At 41.6% G+C, this 25,633-nt stretch overlaps 1 protein-coding gene across 1 annotated transcript; it reads left to right on the forward strand.

Annotated features, from left to right (window-relative positions):
* The first annotated feature begins 1,631 nt into the window (after positions 1-1,631).
* On the forward strand, positions 1,632-11,237 carry GJA1 (gap junction protein alpha 1). Its single transcript, XM_038397881.2, has 2 exons — positions 1,632-1,892; positions 8,187-11,237. Exon 2 carries the CDS (start codon positions 8,203-8,205, stop codon positions 9,346-9,348), a length of 1,146 nt encoding a protein of 381 aa, XP_038253809.1. The 5' UTR covers positions 1,632-1,892; positions 8,187-8,202; the 3' UTR covers positions 9,349-11,237.
* The last annotated feature ends 14,396 nt before the right edge of the window (positions 11,238-25,633 follow it).

Genomic DNA, 25,633 nt, shown 5'->3' on the forward strand with positions numbered 1-25,633 from the left:
CCAGATGCTCTCCCGCTCCAGAGTTAAAATTCCCAGTAAAGAAAAAACAATACTCACAGGGCTTGGTGACTATAGTAACTAAAAACCACCTTACACAATATCAAGGGAAACCAGACAAGATGGAGAATCAAGTGTATCAGGCTGTGGCCACAGGAAAAGGAGAGTTTAGGGGTATATGGATAACCCATGTGTTATCTTTTTAAAACAGGAGACAGTGTGAACACTGAACTGGGAGTCAGTATATTTGGGTTCCTTTGCCAGCCCTGCCACTAACCTGCTGTGTGTCTGTGGACAAATATCTTTGCCTTATTTTCCCCATCTGAGTAATGATACTTACCTTAATCTATAAAGTACTTTGAGAGTTATGGGTAGAAAGCACTCTATAAGAGCTAAGCAAAAGACTATGATATTATCCATGCTTAGGGTTACATGGTTTGATATCCATAGTTCCAAGAAGAAGATAAGTAGGAAACTTTACCCAAAATCATGGATGAACACCAAAATGGCTATTATTTTACCTTATCCCTGTTATTAGTCTTTTAAGTAAGACCAGAAGCTGTGAACCCTGAATGAATCCAGAAGTATCCTTCCCTGAGGATTAGGGCCCAAAATGAACCTGAAAAACTCTAAGTGTAGAGCATCACAGAAGAACGGTCATGGGGAGCTGTCCAACCACTTGGAGCTGTTGGAGTAGTAGTTAAACCATCCAGTCATGCCCAGGCCAGGCAATAAAGGACCACCCACATGAATAAGAAAAATACAAATAAAATTCCTAATGTAGTGTCCAGAATGTCCAGTTCATATGGACACTTATCTGACTCTGTGTCTGAGAACCTCACCATAATGACAGTACAAAATGGTGCTGTGTTTACAGAGAAGCCTTTTGTTGTAAGGGGGTTTATACAATCAGGTCGGGGCAAAAGCAGTTTGGCTTCAATCCAATGGAAGGGGTCTTTTTTTTTTCTTTTCTTTGTGCGCATTCAGTGAAATGAACTGAAATACTGTGACTACTCAGTGCTGCTCACTATTTGAGATTGAATGCCCTGCATTATTTTGTGGGTGTTGTATTGAAGTTTCCTGGCATGAGTTTTCTGGAATGTAAGTTCACTGCTCCCCTAGAATCTTCACCAAAATATAATGTGCTGTGTATCTCTTGAGGCAGCCAGAGGACTGGAAAAGTACATTAACAAACACACTGTTACTTTCTGTTGAGCACCTAAGGGAAATGGAAGAAAGTAAACTAAAGATATGCAAAGAAACTAAAGATAAACTTATAATGCAGTGACTGCCACTTCACAGGGAGGAGAATGAAGAGGGCAAAATAGTCTATCCCAAGCCAGAGCCTGGCGGGCTGGCTCAGGTTACAAATTGATTCCTCTCACTCTGTTTCCTTTTCTAAGACTCCACACTCCTTAAGAAAGTTAAACCACCTCATTTTTCCCAGGTAACCCTGAGTCCTATTCTGGATAAACTACCACTCAGTGTATCACTTAGTATATCTCAAATATTCCTTACTGAGTGACCCTTCATTTGTTCAACTTCAATACACTCAAAACTCTCTCCTTTATTCCAAAATGTTTTCTGCTGTCTCTTCTTGCTTTTCCTCCTCCCCCTTTTCTCCTCCCCATTCCCTAGTTTTCCCTCCTCTCCCCTCCTCCCTTCAGTGGCTGGTTAAAAGCTCTCCCAGTGTTCCAAGTTAGAAAAAAAAACTTTTTTTATGAGGTATCAGCACTTTTCTTTCATTAGTGGGTAAGGAAGGATGAAAACTACAAAACAGCAGTAGACTTTTAAAGTTTAAATAGACAGGTCTGAAAGCCTGAACTTGCTTTTCCATTTTAGCTCACTCTTCCAAAGAGGCACTTGTTTGCTTGCTTCACTGATCTTCAGCAGGGGTAAGTTGGAAAGTTTTTATTTTGTTTGATTTCAGGAGTTTTCTATTGTTTTCCCCATTATTGGAGTATTTAAACCACAACTGTAAAAAAACAGCACAACATTTGTAAAGAAGTTATCCAGTTAACATTTCTGGAGATTTATTGTTTGTTTTTGTTACATTTTGAACATTTCTCTAAATAATTTTAATTTTCAACTACTAACCTAGTTCTACAACAGGTAAACTATGGCAAAATTTCATCTGCAAAACTGGATTATGAAATTCTCTATTGGATTTTGGTAAAATAATTCAATGTGCACCATTTTCTAGGTCTAAATTTGCTAGTTTACTTTTAAATTGTTATTTTTTCTTAATCAGTGTGCTGGAATCCCTTGCTGTACTGAAAAGGTCTCAGAAGTTAATAACAGAGAGACCGTATCCTAAGTGTTTCCCATTTGTCCCCCATGCATTTAACTTTCATATGGCAATCTTGATTGATGTTTAATAGTTTGTGCAAAGCAAGGTTCTTAATTAGTTGCTTTGTTAAAATGCTGCTGCTACTAATCTTGTGACTTTCACGTGGTCTTGCTGATTTTTTTCCCCCTTCTTTTAAATGGATGTGATAAAATCCAGAAGTGTGTTTAAGGATTTCTTTAAACCCAGTTTGTATATAGTTAGTCTGTGTTAGAAACCCCAGTGAGGGATTTTAAAGGAGCCATGTAGCACTCAAGCATCCGCCTCACCACGCTGGCAATGCCTGTGCAAGTTCTGTAAGGGAAACAGTCTGAGAATAGTCCCAATATGTGTCAGGATACATTTCCGATAATCTGCCTTGAATGCTGTAGTACAGGACTGAAAAGGAACGGAATTCTTGGGCAGCATCTTTCATAGAAGTGACTCTTGCCTGACGTTATAACAGATTGTAAGACTCTGCTGTGATTCTTTATTGTTGTTGCCTGGGTGCTTGCCAGTAATTAAATAACAAAACAAGAGGGATGAAGAAGGGGCTTCAGTGGAACATCACAATTGTGTTTTATTGTGCCCAGCTAGGATTTCTCCCCATCTGTCCTAATATAACTGACTGGCCCTGCAGTTTGGGGTATTTTCCTAACAGAATGTTCACTGAGAGTTTTCTAAGTGAGTTTCATTATAACCAACAACAAAGCAGACCTGAGAAACAACTCGTGCCTGATTTCTCTGTGTCTGTGCGCACGGAGGGAACTTGCACTGAGCCTTTCATCTTGCCATCTTAATATCTGGACAGCACACACTGCGCTGTAGAACTCCTGAAGTCCCCTGACTTTGAAATGTTTACTGAAGAGTTTCCCTCAGAACCTTCAAAGCTAAACATTGGCACTGACCCATGATACCTAACAAGCAAATACAAATAGGAGAAGGATGAGCAATGGGCAGAGTTCAAATGGGGAAAAGGAAGGAGCAATGGATTTGATTTGTAGCAAATATGTGTATACCCACACTAAATACTGTAAAATGCTTTCAGCTCTCATTTGTATCTAACCTGAAAAATGAGTACAGTCTGATACCGAAATCAAATGCACCACAGTTTAGGTAAAAAGACACTTGTGGGGTTGGAAGTCTATGCAGTGTTCCTAGTAAAACAAATAATATTCCCTCCACCCTTTGAATATGGGCACCTGGATACACATTTATATCACATTTCCTTTGCAGGCTTCCTTATTTGAAAACTTATACATGTTAAACATAGAGGACTAAATTCATGCCTACAGTAAGTGGATGCAGCTTTCACTGATTTCAAAGGGATCTGCAGCGACTTTACCACAGATAAATTTGAACCAAAACATGAATGCATGGTTCATAGGCTGTTAATGGGTTTCATAAGCTGGAGACCTGACTTATACAACTGGAAGTTCTTGTGTTTTTTCGGTCTTGCATTTGGTCCTTCTGTAAAGCTCCATAGAGGTAGATTGGGTAGAAAAGAATGAGATAGATAGAGGAGAGGATCCATCAGTGGTTATTAGTACTGGAAGCTTGGAAAAGAAAACAAATGAACACCAGTTATGACTGTTAAGCACCAATTACTGTGCAACCATCTAGGGTGCCCTCTCTTTCTTGTGAGTGAAATTCTCTATCCCTGACATGCATCTATAGACCTACAGATAGACGCTGCCTTCCCAGTGGAGTGTAAGAGTACCATTTCCCTAACCTTTGTAAGACTGAATACATGTAACATTAAAAAAAAATCCTCAACCCCAAGTCTTGTGTGTCTTAGCTCCTTTCCCTCAGCTGTTAGTGGCTCTTGGGGAAGGCTCACGGTGATCGGTGCTCAAGGGGAAGGAATCCTCCCAAAGGCTCTGGTTTTTTTAGTTATTTATTCCTATTTGCATTTCAAGGGCAGGCTTTTGCAGGAGTTTAGGGGAGGGCCAGAGCTCTTAGCCCATTTTCTAAATGCTCTTGCAGCTGTACAGCCCCATTTCAGATCTCACACACTTACCCCACTGCAGCCCTATGCCTGATCTACTCATTACCATGTGACCTACTGACACTGCAGTCAGACCTGGACTCTTTAGCGGGCACTCAGAGTACCCTATTCCCCCTGGAAAATATGAACCACATGACATGATGAATGTCTTCCATTAAAAAAGTTCTCAAATTTCTCAATTGTGATGTATAGATCAAATTTCTTTTACATGTGGCCATCCAAAACTCATACAGATGAATATTGTCATATTTCTTCTGTATAGCATAGTCTCTGTCTCTACACACACACGCACACACATGCGCGCGCGCGCACACACACACACACACACACTAGAACCGAGAAGAAATCCATCTACTAAAATGCTTTATAGTTCAAGTTTTGTATTAGCCATCTCAAAACAAGCTATATCATCACATAAAATAGTAATGAGTAAGAACTTAGGCTATTTCATGCCAGTCCCATGCTTAAGTACCTTGCTGAATTTGGGGGTCTGACTAATTATCAGTTATATCAGCCGCTGTGCTATGATGCAATCATTCCATTAGGATGACATTGCTAAAAGCAGTCTAAATCATAAAAGGAAAGAGATATTAGAGGCTGTTCACTAAAGGAGATCTTTAGTTTTAAAGCAATTTAAAGCAGTAAGACCATTCAAATAATTGTTCATTGCAGAAATAGAGAAACTCTTGTAATATCTGGTAAACAAATAGTGTAAATTCATTAATAGAAATGCTCTTTTGATATACTGAAAGTAAGCAACGTAGATCCAATCAATGAATTTTCTCTGCAACAAACTGAAATACTGTGCTTCATAGAACAATAGTCTCTACTTAAGCAAAGGAATAATATGTTTGTGCCATTTCAAGGTTATCTGCTTAACAGCACACTGTTATGAATTGATGTAGGTGTTTTAGCACTGGCAAATGGTAAAGGGTAATTGATCTCTTTTTTTAAAAAAAATTTGCTTTTCAGAACTATGTATGAGTAATTCAAGCAAGGAATGTGTCCTCCTGGAGTTTGTATTGCCAGAGGATATAATGAAACTTAACAATTTTGCATGCTGAAACAAATTGGAAAATAGGCAATAAATTCTAAAAATACTGCAGGTGTGGGATTAAGTAAATCAAAACTGGAGTATATCATCCTATATTAAGGGACCCGAGTGGAGTGTAATTAAAAGGCAAGCAGCCTATAACTGCCTAGAACTAACACCTCTTCTGTTTTTTTCATCATACTTTTAATCTGAAGTAACATTACAATCTGTAATGAAATCCACTAGCCTGGGGAAAGCCTGCTAATGCAGTATTTTCAAATCATTCAAAAACTGGCTAATAAAATCAAGAAGCTATTATTTGAAGAAAAAAAATCCTTGCTTTTGTCCATTTCCATAGATAGGACATGAAGAAAGGAGTTTTCCTTTTAAACAAACTTCATATATTATGCACCACAACAGACTGTTTTCTGTTTCAACAATTATAGCTTGAGAAGCAGTGTTTTATTGAGGTAGCATAACCTGCCAGCTTTTATGATAAAAATAAATTGCTGCTGGGCTCAATCTTTTTTCAGAGACCCTTAAATGAATGTGCCTGTCTTCTTCTCAATCAAAATGGACTGTGAGGACAAACACCTTTCCCCAGAACTAACATGGGAAGGCAAATAAATATTTCCTAGCATCTCCCTTGTAGAGCTTGATACATGACCTCTTGTGCTAAATTCTAAAAGAGGCCTGATTCTTCAAAGGACTACTTGCATGAGAAAGAGCTAATCATGTGAGGGGGTTTAAAGGTTATTATGGGGAGTCCTTCTTCATACCCTGAGGAGGATGTCCATGTAGGTTAAGGAGGTTAGAAGGGACTCAAGGATAAGAGACAGCAACCTCAAATAGGTTCTTTAAATGCTTGCCTCCTCTTGCTCCCTCAGCCTGTTGCCTGTGGGAAGGAGGTGGTGGCAGTTAATTTATTTAACAGCAGTTACTATGGTTAAGGTTGCCAAACAATAATAACATCATAATCTCCTGTTTTCCTTCACTCCTAACTTTCCTAAAAATTATCTTCAGGGGCTGAAATGTCCTATTCTAAGTCTATGGTGATTTTTTCCCCCCGAGACAGTTTAAAGAAAACAATTTCAATCATTTCTGGATTACGAATATGTGAAATGTAGAACTTGGCAAGTCAATAGCCCTTACTGAGGAGTACATCCCTAATCCACTGAAAGAAACTGGTTAGAAGTTAATAAAGTTATGAATATTGGAAAGTCTTTTACTCAGTTTGCATGGTACTAAATATCACTATCTGACAATTCATGCTTCCAAAGGGATGCTTCTTTTAGGTGCAAAATTTTCAATGCTGGTTAGATGTTCCAGGATACAGATTTCTAGGTAGGTTAACATGTACCATTTGGCCAAAGGCAACAGTGCTTGTTACCTCTGCCAGGAATCAAGCATGCAAAATTGACCATTTCATTAATTTTAAGGTATTTGTGTATTTGCAGATATGCTGCATAAGGTACACATAATCTAGAAATGGACACTTCAATATCAAATTGAGAGAGACAGTTAAACTAGCCTTATTTCAAACTTGAAATGCATACCTATTACTTGCACACTGCAGGGCTGGCACATTTGTTGAAGGCACCCATGTGATACTTATATGGTTAACAATGGGGGAGATAGGAAGGATTTGCTTCCCTTTTTGTTCCATTATTTCCTTTTTCTCTTTCAAAAAATATATAGAAATTTAAATGCAGAAATTAGGTAAACACAAGGCTACAAACAACACAAAATAAGGAAGCCACATATAAGTCAGGAAATGCAGAAATTAAGGTTTCTTCACTATGTGAACTTTAGCTTGGCTACATTTCATATATTTAATATTTTCTGGTCCTGTTTTCTGTGTTAAATATATAAACCACAAGTCACCTCAAGTTAAGCATGTGTGCAAATATTTTCAGCTTTGGGACCTATATTCTTAAACATATCACATACAGTATACGGATGTGAAAGTTGGCTGAATTAACCATGCAAAAATAATTTTAACCTATGTATTTTGTGATTTTTATTATTTTAATTGTACAACCTTTCCACTGCTTTTGCATGATATTGCAATGTGTTTTCTTTTCTTTTTGACTGAAGTGTGAATGTAGTACTTGTGAAGATTGATCTAGATTGCTAGACGAGCGTTTGAAATATTCTGTTTATCCAGAGAATACTCAGGCAGCATCAATGCAAACTTCCCCAGACTGCTTCCACATTGAACCTCCACTTTGATCTGGCTCATTCAGGCTTTCGCATCTGTGCTGAGACTGTGACAACAAAAATGCCAATTAGTGCCAACTCGGATGGCAACTTTTGTGGTGGTGATGACTGCTTTCCATTGAAAAGTGGAATGAAATTGGCAAACACATATCCCATAGGGCACTGAAATGCAATGCAATATTTAACTTGTCATATATTTTATTTACATTAAATACAGGCCTACAAATTGAGGAGCTCATCATAAAGTATTTCTCTTCTGTTAGTATAAATCAGTGTAAATGCAAATTCCTAGAGCTATACCAGTTAACATTATAGTGGACTGCCAGTTCTACTATCAGCAGAGAATCTGGCTCTATATTTTGTGCATGTGGATTTCCTATAGTGACTTCTGTTTGATACCTCACCAGTGGAACTACTACTATGAAGTACTCTCCTTGTTGTAGAAGGAGAGTTTTTCTTGGCCACCTACATATCCCCCTCTAGACTAACATCCATGAACCAAGATAAAGACTGTGTTATGGTGGCTGTCATGCATTATAAACGTAGAGGTGTGAATACAGTTAACATAGCTTTAATTATTACTATTTTTGTTTTGTTTTTAGCCAGCATCCTGTGAAGATGGGTGACTGGAGTGCCCTGGGAAAACTTCTTGACAAGGTTCAAGCTTATTCTACTGCAGGAGGGAAGGTATGGCTCTCTGTCCTCTTTATATTCCGCATCTTGCTCTTGGGGACAGCAGTGGAATCAGCCTGGGGAGATGAGCAATCTGCTTTCCGGTGCAACACACAGCAGCCTGGTTGCGAGAATGTCTGCTATGACAAGTCCTTTCCAATTTCTCATGTGCGCTTCTGGGTTCTGCAGATCATATTTGTGTCTGTGCCTACCCTCTTGTATCTGGCACATGTGTTCTATGTGATGCGGAAAGAAGAGAAACTGAACAAGAGAGAAGAAGAGCTCAAGGGTGTCCAAAATGATGGTGTGAACGTGGAGATGCACCTCAAACAAATAGAGATGAAGAAATTCAAGTATGGAATTGAAGTGCATGGCAAAGTTAAAATGCGAGGAGGACTGCTCCGTACTTACATCATCACTATTCTCTTTAAGTCTATCTTTGAGGTGGCCTTCTTGGTGATACAATGGTACGTCTATGGGTTTAGCCTGAATGCTATTTACACTTGTGAGCGAGACCCATGCCCACACAGAGTGGACTGCTTCCTCTCCCGTCCAACTGAGAAAACCATCTTCATTATCTTCATGCTGGTAGTGTCTTTAGTATCTCTTGCCTTGAACATTATTGAGCTTTTCTATGTGTTCTTCAAGGGTGTCAAGGATCGTGTGAAAGGAAAACCAGACCCCTACTCTCCCACCGGTACTGTGAGTCCTGCCAAGGAATGTGGATCCACGAAATATGCTTATTTCAATGGCTGTTCCTCTCCCACTGCCCCCTTATCACCCATGTCTCCACCAGGCTACAAGCTTGTTACTGGTGACAGGAACAATTCCTCCTGTCGTAACTACAATAAACAAGCCAGTGAGCAAAACTGGGCAAATTACAGTGCTGAGCAGAACAGATTGGGACAGGCTGGCAGCACCATCTCCAATTCTCATGCCCAGCCCTTTGATTTACATGATGATCCCCAGAACACTAAAAAACTGGCATCAGGGCTTGAGATGCAGCCTCTAACCCTTGTGGACCATAGGCCACCGAGCAGAGCCAGCAGCCTAGCCAGTAGTAGACCTAGACCTGATGACCTAGAGATCTAACCATTCCGAGCTGCTCAACTATTAAATGAAATGCATTGGAAGATGCATGCAGTGTTCATTTTGTTCCAGTGGAGGTGGTACTTAATAGTCTCAACCAGGAGTTTTTAACAATCATAAACACTTTTAAGTTACTTGGTGTTTTCTGGGGCTCTAGGGGCGGCATGGGGGTGGTACAGTGCATACCGGTATTTAAAGCAGCTGATTTAAAGAATTTAAATACTAAGAAAGAGAAGATTAGCCAACATTAAGGTAGGGTTTTGTTTTTCTAGAAAGGATGTAAATGTCTAAGTGTGTGTGTGTGCATAGTGTGTTCATTTCTAAAGTCTTCTGTTGTAATAAAAAGAAATCACTTTTTTCACAATGAAATGCTGCCTGAAGATGAAGATATGTTTTTCCTGTTGAACAGGTGAAAGACCTAGGATTGTCTTTGATCATTTCCCTGTCAAGAACATTCCATTGTTAAAATTTGCACTTTGAAGGTAAACTTCCTCTTTTGATCCTCTTGGCATCAATAGACTTCTTCATGGATAACTTTATATTCTTTGAATCACATCAGTGAAAATTTCAAACAAGGCCCACCAAAATACATTGATCAGAGGCTTCTCGATTCTTCATACAGGTAGATTTTGTTGTGTGTGGAGTTTGGACGTTCTGCACACCTACATCATTCCTACAGTATCATCCACATTTTGTTTTCTAAAGCAATATTCACATTCAACAGCTCACACATATATTATAATGAAAGCCTTTTAAAAAACCATTTTGCTACCACTTGCAGACTTAAGAGTTGGAGTCAGACAATCAAGGCACCTTCAGTTATTTCTATCACACATGTATGTGTATTTGGGATTTGTGTGGGGAAGGGGTTTCCCTGGAGACATGCATACATGAGACACACTAACAAGCATTGAGAAACACACACAGCAAACTTATAGTTGACATTTTCTGATGATATTTGTGGAGATGTGGGCCACCATGGTGTTTACATTATATGATTCCTGCAGTGCAAGTAAAGCACATGTCTGACTTATTTTAATTCAATATCTTATTTTCCATGTATCCTATGATGGATGCTATTACTTTGTTAGGTATGAATAGAGGGTTTTGTTTTCTTTTTGTTTTTTTTAAATCGCCTAATCCTGTAGATCTTACTCTGGAAAAACTCTCTCGAATGCCAGTGAGAGTATTGCCTGAGCAAGGACTGTATGATCAGGTCCAAAAAGTAGCTGTGGTGCTCTTGATGGCATGAATGATTTTCTTTTGTAGCTGTTAGAAATGGAAAAGACCTATTAGATCATTTAGTCCTTCTCCCTGTTATGTAGTAATTGATGCTTGAATGATAGAGATTGTAGTACTGTAAACAAGCTTTAGTCTTTAATGTGAGAAACTTAGAAAAAATGCTTTGAGTTGGATTAATAATAAAATGTGCCTACATGAATTTTTCAGTAACTTTTTTTTTTCCTACACATAATCGTATACTCAACTGTAATAGTCTGGTTCAATCCAATGTTGACAGTTAAATCTTTCTAGATGAATTCAGCAATTTTGATGTTTGCACTTAGATTTTGTTTGGAATGAAAGTGAAGCTGAAAGGGTTTCTAAAGAGTACAATTCTAACTAATTTATTTGAAATATATGCTAAAGAAATCTACCAGTTTCTTCAACCACATTGCCTTTTAGCTCAACACAGATCAACCAAGGGAATACATTGCTTGGTTTCATTGTGCAGTAACACAGATAAAGGATTTTGTTTAACACATTATACTAATTTGTTTGACATTCCATGTTAAACTACTGTCCAACTTCATTGCATGTATGCAGCCATAGTCCATCAGATCATTTTGTCTAGAGAACATACTTTAGTCAATAAAGTTTTAATTTAGTATAAATCAGCTTTCTCATTGTCTTTTACTTTGACACACGATTGCTGTTTATCTTTTGTCTCAAGATTATGGTGCGATGGAAGGATTCATCCAAAGCATTTCCCATATAAAAACAGTTTACATGGGTTTATGTGATGGTTTGTGTTGTGGGTACGCACGTATTTTCAAACTGGATTAACTTAGTTTGATCTGATTTTTAAACCCCCCATGTACACAAGCTGTAAATTTGCTTTGAATTGAAAGTTCACAGTAATCATAGAATCAGATTCTGGTACCCTGAGTGAAACTAAATTAATGGAATCAGTGGGACCACTCATGCAGAAAGGTGCTATTCCACTGAATCAGGATGTCAGACTCTGGCCTATAGTTTGGGAATATACATTTAATTATCTGCAAAATATTTAAAAAGGATAGTATCAAGACACAGCTTCTTTTTAAAAAATTCCTTATGCTACCAATTTCTTAATTATAGAAGCAGACTCTAGTTTACATTTCACCAGTTATGCTGTTTACTTCTGCACTAATCACAATGAAACTAGACTAGTTATTTTAACTTTCTGGGTAAAATCCTGGTCCCATTATAGTCAATGAGAGTTTTGCCATTGACTTCAAAGGGCACCAGGATTTCTAACCAGTTTCACTTTTGAGTCAGGTCACCCCTGCAGAAAAATATATGCAAGAGGAAGACACCTGAATATTCTGTATGGATCACTCCTTTGAGAAGGTGGGGATGGCAATCTTTGTGGAAGAGACAGGAGACAAATGATAGAATCATAGAAATGTAAGGTTGGAGGCCACTTAGCCTATTCCACCACACTAAGGGATGACCAAATAAACCTAGACCAACCCTGACAGTTGTTTTTTCCAACCTGTTCATAAAAACCTCCAATGATGGGGATTCCACAATCTCCCTTGGAAGCCTATTCCAGTACTTAACTTAACTTTGCATTTGTCTTTATTGAATTTCATCTTGTCAATTTTAGACCTGGTACACCTGGATATATCAGGTTCTGCTGGAAACATTGTCCCAACAGTGAGGGTCAGACCCGAACTCAGTATCTCTCCCAGTCCCCATTCACTTGCCATGTCACTGTAATTTCAAGCCCCTCTCTAGGGAGTTTTTCAGGAATGCCAATAGCTTTATTTGCTATTTACATAGTTGTTTGATCTGTCTGTATGCCTTTTTTTTAACATAGCAGATGTTAACATACCAGCTACCTCACCCATCACTCCAATTTTCTATGGAGCCTTTTCTGGCCTTTCCACAGGCTCAGAGGTAGGGGAGCATATGATCTGCCTAGCTTGACCAAATTCTAGAGAGGTTTCTTCCCATGGTTTTTTTTTGTGAGGTTTTTGCACTTTTTCTCCTCATTGTGCTGGGCAGAAGTTGGAAGCATCTGGCCTTAGTTTATATTTTCACTTTAAAATATTTTTTTCTGATTCTCCTGTCTACTGAGGGAAACTAGAAGCTATCCCTGCTGCTGAAATATGGATGGAGGTAGGCATTACCCAGAGAGTAGCTAGAGATTCCTTGAAGCTTAATTGACAGATGCTGCAGCCACTGAAAATTAACCTGTTTATGGTGTAATAGGGTTGCACTTCATGTTTCTAAGCATCTCAGTATATACGTATCCAGAGTTCTCCCAAATCTAACTGTGTTATTTCCAGTGTCTGATTCAGGCCCAGCTCTTCTTTTATCCTTAACAATTTTTCCACCACTCCCATTTTCAGTATTTGAAGTAAACAGTGTAGGGCAGACGAGGTGGGTGAGGTAATATCTTTTATTGGACCAACTTCTGTAGTGTAAGGCAGAGCATTTACCTTCTTCCTATAGAGTTCTCTTCTATAAATATGCCTGATGGATCACTTTTAGCCTTGGCTCAGAAACTGCCTCTGAAAAGCACTTTTTTAAATGCAATGGACTGCACCACATGATATATTTCCACAATGTTTTTCTGAGGGAAGATTGCCCCCAAACTTTCATAAAGGGTTTTATCCCACCCCTCTACTAGCTGCTCAGTTCAGACACTTGTAGCTTGATCCTCCAGCTGATTCTGACCATGGTGCTCATGTATTTGGCCCTGCAAGGATCACTCTGGCATGTGGAGAATCCTCTGGTGACCCAGAGCTGGTACAGAGGCTCCACACCCTTCTCTCTGCTACTAACAAAAGGGTGTGTCCAGAAGAATGGGGTCATCGCTGGGAAGCCACCACTCTGATCCAGTCTCTGGCTGAGGTTTCTGCCCATTTGAGCTCTTCCAGGATCCTCCAGGCTACTGTAATTTATTTTTGAAGATTAGCTCTGCCCCAGGATCAGGAGACTGAAAGGTAAGTTTTATATCACCACTGTAGCCTGTGACCTGCTCTGATTTGTACTGTGTGCTTCTTGGCCATAGCCAAGGATCTACCTTTTCCCAAACTCTGTCTTTCTTGAAAACTTCTTAAAGTGCAAATTCCATGATGCTCTGCATCGCTGGGTGAGAACAGCAATAGCATTCTGATCTTAGTAAAGAACTTTAAATGTACCCTTATTCTTTGGTAGAAGCTAACGGAACATTGTATAAACATGTCTTGAATACTTATTATTAACAGCTGGTGTAAAGAGCTGTCAGAAGAAGCCATTTACAGTGCACAGCTACAAGTTTTATTGGTCCTGTCAAACCTAGGAGCTATGCTACATATCCTTGATCACCATTACTGGCACCCTATTTGTTAACTACCTAAATATATACAGTGATAGAGTACTCTTGTAACATTGACTGATGCCAAAATGCTAATATCATTTCATACCCATGATGATCCAAATTCAGCCACCGATGCACCAGCATGTTGGGATTTAGGGATGGAGGTAATTTTGGTGGGAGAGGGTGGTTAGAGTACTGGCAGAGAAACACCCAGAGACAGCCATTCTTGGGATAGTTATTAGGGGTTATCAGTGTACAGCATATGGGATCATATTGCTGATTACTGCCAATGGAATCTGTGTGGCTAAAACAATGAGGAATCCGGTGGCACCTTAAAAAGTACCAGTTTTTTTGGAGTCATGCATCTGAAGAAGTGGGTTTTTTACCCACGAAAGCTTATGCCCAAATAAATCTGTTTAGTCTTTAAGGTGCCACTGGACTCCTAGTTGTTTTTGTAGATACAGACTAACATGGCTACCCCTCTGATACCGTGTGGCTAAAGACCCTCATGCCAAATGAACAGTGCAATCCCTACTGCATTATTGAGGAAACAGAAGTGGCAGAAGTACCTGGATAATAAAAGAAGAAGCAGGACTAGAGTCCTATTTAAGTGGGCAAATGGGCAGACATTTAAACTCTTCCTCAAGACAGATCTAGTCCAGAGTTGCATGTTTCCAACTGGTGGGATAGTGGATAAAATATTCACATATTTTAATCAACATAAAAGCGCCTCTCAACTTCAATGGTCAGATGATCAGGCTTATGAGGAGATATGATAAAATCTAATGTTCATGAACTTAACCCCCCTCCAAGGAAAGGTTGTGCATCTAAATTGTTTAGTCCTGCTTCAGTGACTTGTGAACATACTCAGAGTCATACAGCTTCCTCATGACTTTTCATTGTAATTCAGTTAAGTGGCAAAACAATTTTTAAAAATGTTAGCGGCTGCTTTGTGACAAAAAAACCATAAATATAATAAATAGAGAACTTGGTGTCAAATCTAGGAAGAGGTAAATTTGGACAGTTAGCCACAGTCCTGCATTGAAGCAATTCCATGCTGTGCCAATCTGAGGAGTGCCATGCGGTGTTCTGACTCCTGTAGCTCCTTGGATCTGCCACATCACTTTAAGAGGTGTTGGGGCATAGTGTACTTAGAATCATAGAATCATAGAATATCAGGGTTGGAAGGGACCCCAGAAGGTCATCTAGTCCAACCCCCTGCTCAAAGCAGGACCAAGTCCCAGTTAAATCATCCCAGCTAGGGCTTTGTCAAGCCGACCTTAAAAACCTCTAAGGAAGGAGATTCTACCACCTCCCTAGGTAACGCATTCCAGTGTTTCACCACCCTCTTAGTGAAAAAGTTTTTCCTAATATCCAATCTAAACCTCCCCCATTGCAACTTGAGACCATTACTCCTCGTTCTGTCATCTGCTACCATTGAGAACAGTCTAGAGCCATCCTCTTTGAAACCCCCTTTCAGGTAGTTGAAAGCAGCTATCAAATCCCCCCTCATTCTTCTCTTCTGCAGACTAAACAATCCCAGCTCCCTCAGCCTCTCCTCATAAGTCATGTGCTCTAGACCCCTAATCATTTTCGTTGCCCTTCGTTGTACTCTTTCCAATTTATCCACATCCTTCCTGTAGTGTGGGGCCCAAAACTGGACACAGTACTCCAGATGAGGCCTCACCAGTGTCGAATAGAGGGGAACGATCACGTCCCTCGATCTGCTCGCTATGCCCCTACTTATACAACCCAAAATGCCATTGGCCTTCTTGGCAACAAGGGCACACTGCTGACTCATATCCAGCTTCTCGTCCACTGTCACCCCTAGGTCCTTTCCGCAGAACTGCTGCCGAGCCATTCGGTCCCTAGTCTGTAGCGGTGCATTGGATTCTTCCATCCTAAGTGCAGGACCCTGCATTTATCCTTATTGAACCTCATTAGATTTCTTTTGGCCCAATCCTCCAATTTGTCTAGGTCCTTCTGTATCCTATCCCTCCCCTCCAGCGTATCTACCACTCCTCCCAGGTTAGGATCATCCGCAAATTTGCTGAGAGTGCAATCCACACCATCCTCCAGATCATTATGGAAGATATTGAACAAAACGGGCCCCAGGACCGACCCCTGGGGCACTCCACTTGACACCGGCTGCCAAACTAGACAGGGAGCCATTGATCACTACCCGTTGAGCCCGACAATCTAGCCAGCTTTCTACCCACCTTAGAGTGCATTCATCCAGCCCATACTTCCTGAACTTGCTGACAAGAATGCTGTGGGAGACCGTGTCAAAAGCTTTGCTAAAGTCAAGAAACAATACATCCACTGCTTTCCCTTCATCCACAGACCAGTAATCTCATCATAAAAGGCGATTAGATTAGTCAGGCATGACCTTCCCTTGGTGAATCCATGCTGACTGTTCCTGATCACTTTTCCTCTCCTCTAAGTGCTTCAGGATTGATTCTTTGAGGACCTGCTCCATGATTTTTCCAGGGACTGAGGTGAGGCTGACCGGACTGTAGTTCCCAGGATCCTCCTTCTTCCCTTTTTTAAAGATGGGCACTACATTAGCCTTTTTCCAGTCATCCGGGACTTCCCCCGTTCGCCACGAGTTTTCAAAGATAATGGCCAAGGGCTCTGCAATCACAGCCGCCAATTCCTTCAGCACTCTCGGATGCAATTCGTCCGGCCCCATGGACTTGTGCACGTCCAGCTTTTCTAAATAGTCCCTAACCACCTCTATCTCTACAGAGGGCTGGCCATCTCTTCCCATTTTTGTGTTGCCCAGCACAGCAGTCTGGGAGCTGACCTTGTTAGTGAAAACAGAGGCAAAAAACAGCATTGAGTACATTAGCTTTTTCCACATCCTCTGTCACTAGCTTGCCTCCCTCATTCAGTAAGGGGCCCACACTTTCCTTGGCTTTCTTCTTGTTGCCAACATACCTGAAGAAACCCTTCTTGTTACTCTTGACATCTCTTGCTAGCTGCAGCTCCAGGTGCGATTTGGCCCTCCTGATATCTTTCCTACATGCCCGAGCAATATTTTTATACTCTTCCCTGGTCATATGTCCAAGCTTCCACTTCTTGTAAGCTTCTTTTTTATGTTTAAGATCCGCTAGGATTTCACCATTAAGCCAAGCTGGTCGCCTGCCATATTTACTATTCTTTCGACTCATCGGGATGGTTTGTCCCTGTAACCTCAACAGGGATTCCTTGAAATACAGCCAGCTCTCCTGGACTCCCTTCCCTTTCATGTTAGTCCCCCAGGGGATCCTGGCCATCTGTTCCCTGAGGGAGTCAAAGTCTGCTTTCCTGAAGTCCAGGGTCCGTATCCTGCTGCTTACCTTTCTTCCCTGCGTCAGGATCCTGAACTCAACCAACTCATGGTCACTGCCTCCCAGATTCCCATCCACTTTTGCTTCCCCCACTAATTCTACCCGGTTTGTGAGCAGCAGGTCAAGAAAAGCGCTCCCCCTAGTTGGCTCCCCTAGCACTTGCACCAGGAAATTGTCCCCTACGCTTTCCAAAAACTTCCTGGATTGTCTATGCACCGCTGTATTGCTCTCCCAGCAGATATCAGGAAAATTAAAGTCACCCATGAGAATCAGGGCATGCGATCTAGTAGCTTCCGTGAGTTGCCGGAAGAAAGCCTCATCCACCTCATCCCCCTGGTCCGGTGGTCTATAGCAGACTCCCACCATGACATCACTCTTGTTGCACACACTTCTAAACTTAATCCAGAGACACTCAGGTTTTTCCACAGTTTCGTACCGGAGCTCTGAGCAGTCATACTGCTCCCTTACATACAGTGCTACTCCCCCACCTTTTCTGCCCTGCCTGTCCTTCCTGAACAGTTTATAACCATCCATGACTGTACTCCAGTCATGTGAGTTATCCCACCAAGTCTCTGTTATTCCAATCACGTCATAATTCCTTGACATCACCAGGACCTCCAGTTCTCCCTGCTTGTTTCCAAGGCTTTGTGCATTTGTATATAATTTGTAATTTGAATTTAATTGTATAATTTGAAATTATATTTGTATATACTTCCCTAGTCCTGCTGGCTTGTGTAGCACCGGGCCAGAGCTATGGCTCTTCCTCCTTTCTGCCCCTCCCTGCCCTCTGTTTTTTGGAATGTTGCTTACAAAGGGACTGATCAAATAGATTCATAGATTCATAGATACTAAGGTCAGAAGGGACCATTCTGATCATCTAGTCCGACCTCCTGCACAACGCAGGCCACAGAATCTCACCCACCCACTCCTACGAAATACCTCACCTATGTCTGAGCTATTGAAGTCCTCAAATCGTGGTTTAAAGATTTCAAGGAGCAGAGAATCCTCCAGCAAGTGACCCGTGCCCCATCCTACAGAGGAAGGCGAAAAACCTCCGGGGCCTCTCCAATCTGCCCTGGAGGAAAATTCCTTCCTGAACCCAAATATGGCGATCAGCTAAACCCTGAGCATATGGGCAAGATTCACCAGCCAGATCTACAGAAAATTCTTTCCTGGGTAACTCAGATCCCATCCATCTAATATCCTATCTCAGGGGATTAGGCCTATTTACCATGAATATTTAAAGATCAATTAATTACCAAAATCACGTTATCCCATCATACCATCTCCTCCATAAACTTATCAAGTAGAATCTTAAAGTCAGATAGATCTTTTGCCCCCACTGCTTCCCTTGGAAGGCTATTCCAAAACTTCACTCCTCTGATGGTTAGAAACCTTCGTCTAATTTCAAGTCTAAACTTCCTGGTGGCCAGTTTATACCCATTTGTTCTTGTGTCCACATTGGTGCAGAGCTGAAATAATTCCTCTCCCTCTCCTGTATTTATCCCTCTGATATATTTATAGAAAGCAATCATATCTCCCCTCAACCTTCTTTTAGTTAGGCTAAACCATCACTTGAGCAGCAGCCCCACACTCCTGAGTTCCAGCTCCTATATATGCTCTGCAAGGGTGTGGAGCATCCTTTCCCCATCTGCCTTTCCCCACAGCATAGCTATGTAAGGGGAATGCATAATCCGGCCCCAAATAAATAAGACATAGGGAACAATCACTTTGGATGAAAAAGGCTCCAGCTGGTGTGATCATGAAACATGCAGATTGGAACTCATTAGTGACACTGGCCTCCCTTATAAGTGTACAAGAACTAAATGGGGGAAAACAGCATGGAAAATATTTTAAGGGATTATAGAAACCTCTGGATACTTTAGGATCTTAATAGCACTAGTCCCTGCTGAAACAAGCACTTTCAGTCTCAGCTTCTGCTGAGTCATGGAATTTGCTGCCTCTGAAGACTCTGAAGTAGTTTGGCTCGAAGTTGAAGCTGTTCTGAAATCACACAAACTGACACTTTAAACACAAGAACAATATTTTCTATACCATTCACAAAGTCATTTACATCTCACCGGGGTACATTCTGAAACACATAAACACACCAGCAGGACCTGTTCAAAATACAGCATCAGCCTTCACTTGGAATATTCCTAGCTTTTGTCTGGGTGTCAATAATCCTAACATTGCTTCAATGTGTTTTGTTGCCAATAGTCTAAAAGATTTTCCAGCACTCAGCCTGTATTTATATGTCTTTGTGTTTTGGCGTCTCATGGAAGTTATCTCAAAGCTAAATATAAAGCCAACAAACAGCCATCTATACTTTGGTGCAGATAAAAATACATCTCTTGGGTCAGATCCTCAGATGGTATAAACTGGCACAACTCCACTGAAGTCAATGAAATGAAAAAGTTAGAGATGCAAGCCATGTCTATATCTCTTTTATTGCCACAACAACTTCTACTCAATAATCTGTCTTCCCTAAGGTTTTACACTAATGTAGCTATACTACCAAACCTCCCCCGTGTAGATGCACTGCCTTGGTTTAAATTGGTGCTTGTGCTACTATGACTTACCCCAGTGTAGAGTGTGTATGTTAGGGTATTGTACTGGTGTAACTGGTTCAAATGTACCTTATCTATATACGCACTAGGTCCAACGTTTGAAATGCATTACACCCTATGGCCTGGATGCAGAAAATGTATCTGTTCCGATGGACCTGCACAGAGTCCCCTCAAGCTGATGAGGCTCTGTGTGGGTGCTGGAATAGACCTATTCAGACTAACTGGCAACATCAGGATTTATTTTTCTTCTCTGACTTAGTAAATTATTTTGCCTTACCGTTGAAAGGGGGTTTGATTCCTGGGGAACGAGAAGAGGATCAAGGTCATGAAACTCATGGATCTTCTGAGATTTGCTTGAGAGCAGGACTATTTCCCCAGCAACCCAGTACCTCTATGCTGCCTTCAGCCCCCCTTAGTCTACGTGGACTTTGTGCTTTCCCCTGTACTGGCGATGGCATTCAGTCATCCAGTGAGTGAGTGGGGTGTTCAGAGTGCTGAGGAGAAAACTAGATAGATAATCCTGTTGGGATTTGTATGCATCATCTGGTTTATTTCCTGTGGGGTTTGAAAGAGAGATATTGTGAAGATCAACCACTCAAATAGCACTGCTCTGCAGAGTTCGATCTCCACAGAGAAGCTATGGAGGGGCTTTTATGGGATTTAGGGGAAAGGTACAGAGCCCATACTCCTCCCTTCCACTCCATCGGAGTCATCTCCATTAGTGGGACCCAATGGGATAGCCAAATTCTACCTATTTGTTCAATAAATGCTCCTATTCCTCTCCCCATTCATAAAGCCCTTCCAGTACCCTTACTTACTCACATAACCCTTTACCTTTATGCATTCTTTTCCATTTCCACACATAGGCATTCAATTTTTTTGTACTGTAGCAAATCTCCCCTTCCCACCTCCACACATCATATGGTAAGGGGGCATTCAAAAGATTTAGAATAGGCTGTTCCTCTGAATATCTTTTAATAAACAAATTGGTATTAAAAGCATTTCAGAGCTGTCTGGGTTTGAATGCATCTTGCCAGTTTTAACCATTGTTATGAGGGAGTTTGGGCTGGACAACTTGAAAAACCCATTTTACATCTCTCTTTTCAGCAGTCTACACTTGCCTAGATCTCTTTCTTTTTGGTTGCACTTTATAATGAAAGCAAACAGCAAAGGAACTGAATGTGCTAGTTATCTCAATTTCCCAGCTGCACAGATGCAGTGAAAGTAGTGGGATATAGAATTTGTGCAAAGCCTTCTTCCACCTTCGTCCCAACTGGACTTAAAGCCAGGCTTCCAATGGTGACTATACGCACTATATAAGTAATAATAATACTTAGGGTACCACTTTGCTTTGCAAACATTATGTCATTAATGTGGTCTAGCGTCATCTCTTCTAATAATCTGGGAACTTCTCTCACATGCGTTGTGGGAGCAAAGAAAAGAGTCTGAACAGCCACAGAAAACTTCACATATAACCACCATCACCACTATACTGAAATTAAATAGAAAAGGCTGACTAAGAGCAGTTTAGTGATTAATGAATGTAGAGCTAGCTGGAAACCAAGCTCACCAAGTTCAGAAAATGGGCAGGTTTGCTGTGCTGGCAATCAGCTAATTGAGGTATCCAAACACATTTCACCTTGACCTGTGTCTCAGTTAGGCTAATAGTAGATCACAAGTAGGTTAGCTCATTTACATGGAATCTTAATCCTTATCCATCTCTATGTGACTTAATATGTCCACCTTTCTTTTAATAAACTGGCCAAGGTGGTGCAGACAAGGTACTTCTGAACACGAGTAAGGCATCAGAAGCTGGCCCGTGGTTAACATCCATCTTTAGATCATTCTAGACTATTCAGAGAGCTTCTAGCGTGTGCATTACAGCTCCTTTTGCATCCCCAGTAGCTTACTCTTTTCAACCTGGTGAAGATTTGCCTAAGAAAATCACCCTGTCATTGGTTTATAATTGGCTCCCACCCTCCTAAAGAGTGTTGACTCTTGGAGGGGGGGACTAATTTTTTTAAAAGTGCATTAAGAAATCTGGGTTATCTGAGAATAAACATGGCACAGAGAGACAGACCATTCTGGATCAAGAGAACTCAGAATATCATTGGACTTTTATTCCCTAAGGCTCCTACTCTGCATACTTCACCAGCAGAAAGTTGCTTTTATCAAAGATCTTTTTTTCACATAGAATTAATAAGGCACATAAATCAGAATGCTGTAATTCTAGAGGAATATTTTGTAATGCTCTCTTAAATCATGAAGTGTGTTGAATGGACAGCTGAGTTATAATTTTAAACCTGGATGCTAAAAGGTGTGATTGTACAAAAGTAACTATGCTTCCCAGGCTGTTAATGAAAGTGTGCATCACATACCTTCATTTACACTCTATTTTAAGAGACAATGTTTTTTAAAAAGTTGTGTGCTTTCCTGTTCTTTTTAAATATCACACAAAACCATAAACTCAACCATATGTCAGAGTGGGGCTGTGCTCTGATTGACGGTTTATACTCTGCTTCCCTGCTTTTATTTTGACCACTGAGTTCCATTTATAGTTGGTAAAAATGTATTCTTTCTGTTTCTCATATTCAGCATGTTTGTAGCTGTTGTTGTTCTAAAGGAATATAACTGGAGAAAAAGTCAATGGATGATCTCAAGTGGCTCCAGCTTCAACTTTCTGTTCACTCTTTCTCTCGTCTCCTGGTGCATAAGGCCATGCTCACCAGTTGTGCCAACCACGACTAGGCCCAACAGGTGCCCTTGTGGAGAGGCAGAAAGGCCAGCACTGGGCAGTGGAGCAACAGCAGTGAGATGAGCCAGGTGGGCTGGACATGCATGAGTTTAGTAGCTGCTGCTGCACCAGCTGCCTCCCAGGAGAAGCTGACCCTAAGCACTGTGGCATGTTGGCTGGCAGGAGGAAAAAAAATGAGCGAAGAGGCAGGCCTGAGGCACAGGAGAAGCAGGCTAGGGAACAGAGTTGACCACAGGGAGCTGGTTCTCTGAGAATAAAGGGTTGCAATATAGTGAAAGTGCTGAGCTATCCTCAACAGGAGACTAAAGTGAGATTTGGTATTGGGATTTGGTACTAAAGTGTTAAAATATGGGAGGTGGGAGAGACGCAAGACTTTAGGGCTCACTGGGTTGGTCACGCCCTAATATAGCATCCTTCTGAAACACATGACATTCAACATCTAGGCTTGTAACAACTATGATGGGTTCACTTTAGAACGATGCCAAACCTTGTACAGGATTATACAAGAGAACAGTGTAGCTAAAAATAAGAGGGATGTAATTAAGAAAATCAACCCCAATCCTCCTTCCACAAGGTTTAGATTTCTCATTTTCAAAACAGTCCATAAATCCATGTTTTCCTACATCTTACTTTTATCTCCTCCTATACTCCTATGTTCTTGTTATATTTCCTCTTGATTGCTTCCTCTGTCTCCTTCCATTTGTAAATCCATATCTTCTTCCATGCTATACCTTGTGCTTGTTTTCCATTTACTTTCTCAAAACTGCAGTGTTCTCTGAAGCACTCCAGCTGTAAAGGTCACTAGTGACTCTGTTTGTTTGGTTTTCCATTGTTCTGTATTGTACTCATCCATTCCTTTTAGACTGTACTCAGGATAGGAATTCCATTCTTTGGCATGCTTTATCTAATGTAAATAGAGGTGCACATTTATAGCACTACATAAATTAAGAAAAAGGATATTTCTTCAACAGTGAGATCCATTAGACGGTAGAGTATGGTCCATTCTTTGGATATTTAACACTAGACCAGTGGTTCTCAAGCTGTGGGTTGTGACCCCATTTTAATGGGGTTGCCAGGGCTGGCTTAGACTTGCTGGGGCCTGGCGCCAAAGCCTGAGCCCCACTGCCAAAGCCTGATGGCATCAACCCTAATGGGTGGGGCTCAGATTACAGCCCCCTCCTCCGCCTCTTGGAGCAGTGGGGCTCGGGCTCTGGCCCCCCCCTTATGGGATAGTGGGGCTTGGGTGGGCTCAGGCTTCAGTCCCCATTCATGGGGTCATGTAGTAATTTTTGTTGTCAGAAGAGAGTCACACTGCAACGAAGTCTGAGAACCCCTGCACTAGACTATGAGGAAAACTACTTGCAACAAGTATATGTTCTAGGAAACCACCCTGTATCCACAGAAGGATGAACTGGATGACCTATATAGGTGTTTTCTACAGCTATCTGTCTTGTTTAGTTAGACTGTAAGTCTTCCGGGGTAGAAACTGTCTCTTACTGTGTACAGTATGTAGCACAATGTGGCCTCCATTTTGGTCGGGACACAGAGGTGTACAAAGAGTAATAAAAGAAAGTCTGTGAGGTGCTGGTGGCTTCACTGGTAGGCAATGAACTGAAAGTAGACTTGGTCAGAAAATGTGCTGATCCCCCGCCCCCAAGACAATTTGAACTTTTTGGCAAAAAAATCAAAAGTCAGAATTTTTCAGCCAAACCCAAAAAATTTACCCAAAAGCGTTTGGGTTTTAAAGGGAACATTCCGGTTCAGAAATGGCCCCGCAATGCCTCATGGGAGCTGTGAGTCAGGGGTCCCACGTCGCCATTTCCGCTCCCGGGGCCGAACTCTCTCCCACAGCACAGCGCGGGCTGCCCTCGTGTTGAGCTACCATGGTGCATAATAGGAGTGGCTTTTGAGTTTGGGGTGTTCCCTTTTTAGGAGATTCTGTGCAGAAAGCAGACACCCTCTATGGAAACCCCCTTTGGAGTTGAAAACCCAGGCTTCCATCAAACCCAATTTTGATGGAAACTTTTCAACCAGCCCCAGCTGAGAGTGCCATTAGTTATGTTTAGGGCTATGATTTGGTCACGGAATCCATGACTTCTGTGACTTCAGCCCCTAGCAGCCGGGAGCTGCAGGATTCCCCCACCTCCCGTGGTGGCCGGGAGCTTCCGGCTACCCCTGTTGCCCCGAGTGGCAGGGGATCCCCGCAGCTCCCCAGCCTTCGTGGGCGGGAGAATCCCCGGGAGCTCCCCAGTCCCTGCGGATGCGGGGGACCCCGGCAGCTCTCTAGCCGCCACAAGCGGTGGGGAAGCCTCACAGCTCCCCCGCCTGTTGGGGGAATCCCCGATAGCCCCCCAGTCCCAGGGAAGCGGGGAATCCCCCGCTGCTCCCCAGCCACACAGGCGGGCGTCCCTCCCAGCTGCCAGCCACGGGATAGGAGCCGCAGCTCCCAGCCACAGCCAGGCAGGATGCTTGACCGTCCTCCCTCCCTGTTTTGTCATGGACATTTTTAGTAAAAGTGAGGGACGGGTCACAAGCTTCCGTGAATTTTTGTTAATTGCCTGTGACCTGTCAGTGACTTTTACTAAAAATATCCCTGACAAAATCTTAGCCTTAGTGATGTTCATGTGCCATAAAGGGCTGTAAAGCTAAACTGGTCAGGGCAGAGACTGGCTTTCTGTTATTTGTGTGTACAGTGCCTAGCAGAATGGGGCACAGACCTTTGACTGAGGCCACTATGTGCTAACAGAGTAGAAAGACATCATCATCATTCATAACAGGGCAATCTTTTAAAATGATAATCAATTCCAATTGCATTCCATTTTACATGGCTCTTTTCACCAGAGGAAAAAAGACAGGGGAATCAGAATTTTAATATTTGAGTGAAATACTGTGTGCCTGATTTTCTACATGTAGCACAGCAAGAATCTTTGTGTCCCAAAGGAATTTGAATGAAGAATAGGCAGGTGGTTTAAATGGAAGGAAGCAGCTTTATCTCCTGCTGGGAGCTCTGGCTACAGGATGGTGCTGAATCAGCAGAGACTCTTGCTGCATGAGCCACGCT

The sequence above is a fragment of the Dermochelys coriacea genome, chromosome 3 (assembly GCF_009764565.3).
Source record: "Dermochelys coriacea isolate rDerCor1 chromosome 3, rDerCor1.pri.v4, whole genome shotgun sequence".
Taxonomy (NCBI): Eukaryota; Metazoa; Chordata; order Testudines; family Dermochelyidae; genus Dermochelys; species Dermochelys coriacea.

What these genes read in the sequence shown, in the direction of transcription:
- GJA1 (XM_038397881.2), top strand. Translation starts at nt 8,203, where the DNA reads ATGGGTGACTGGAGTGCCCTGGGAAAACTTCTTGACAAGGTTCAAGCT.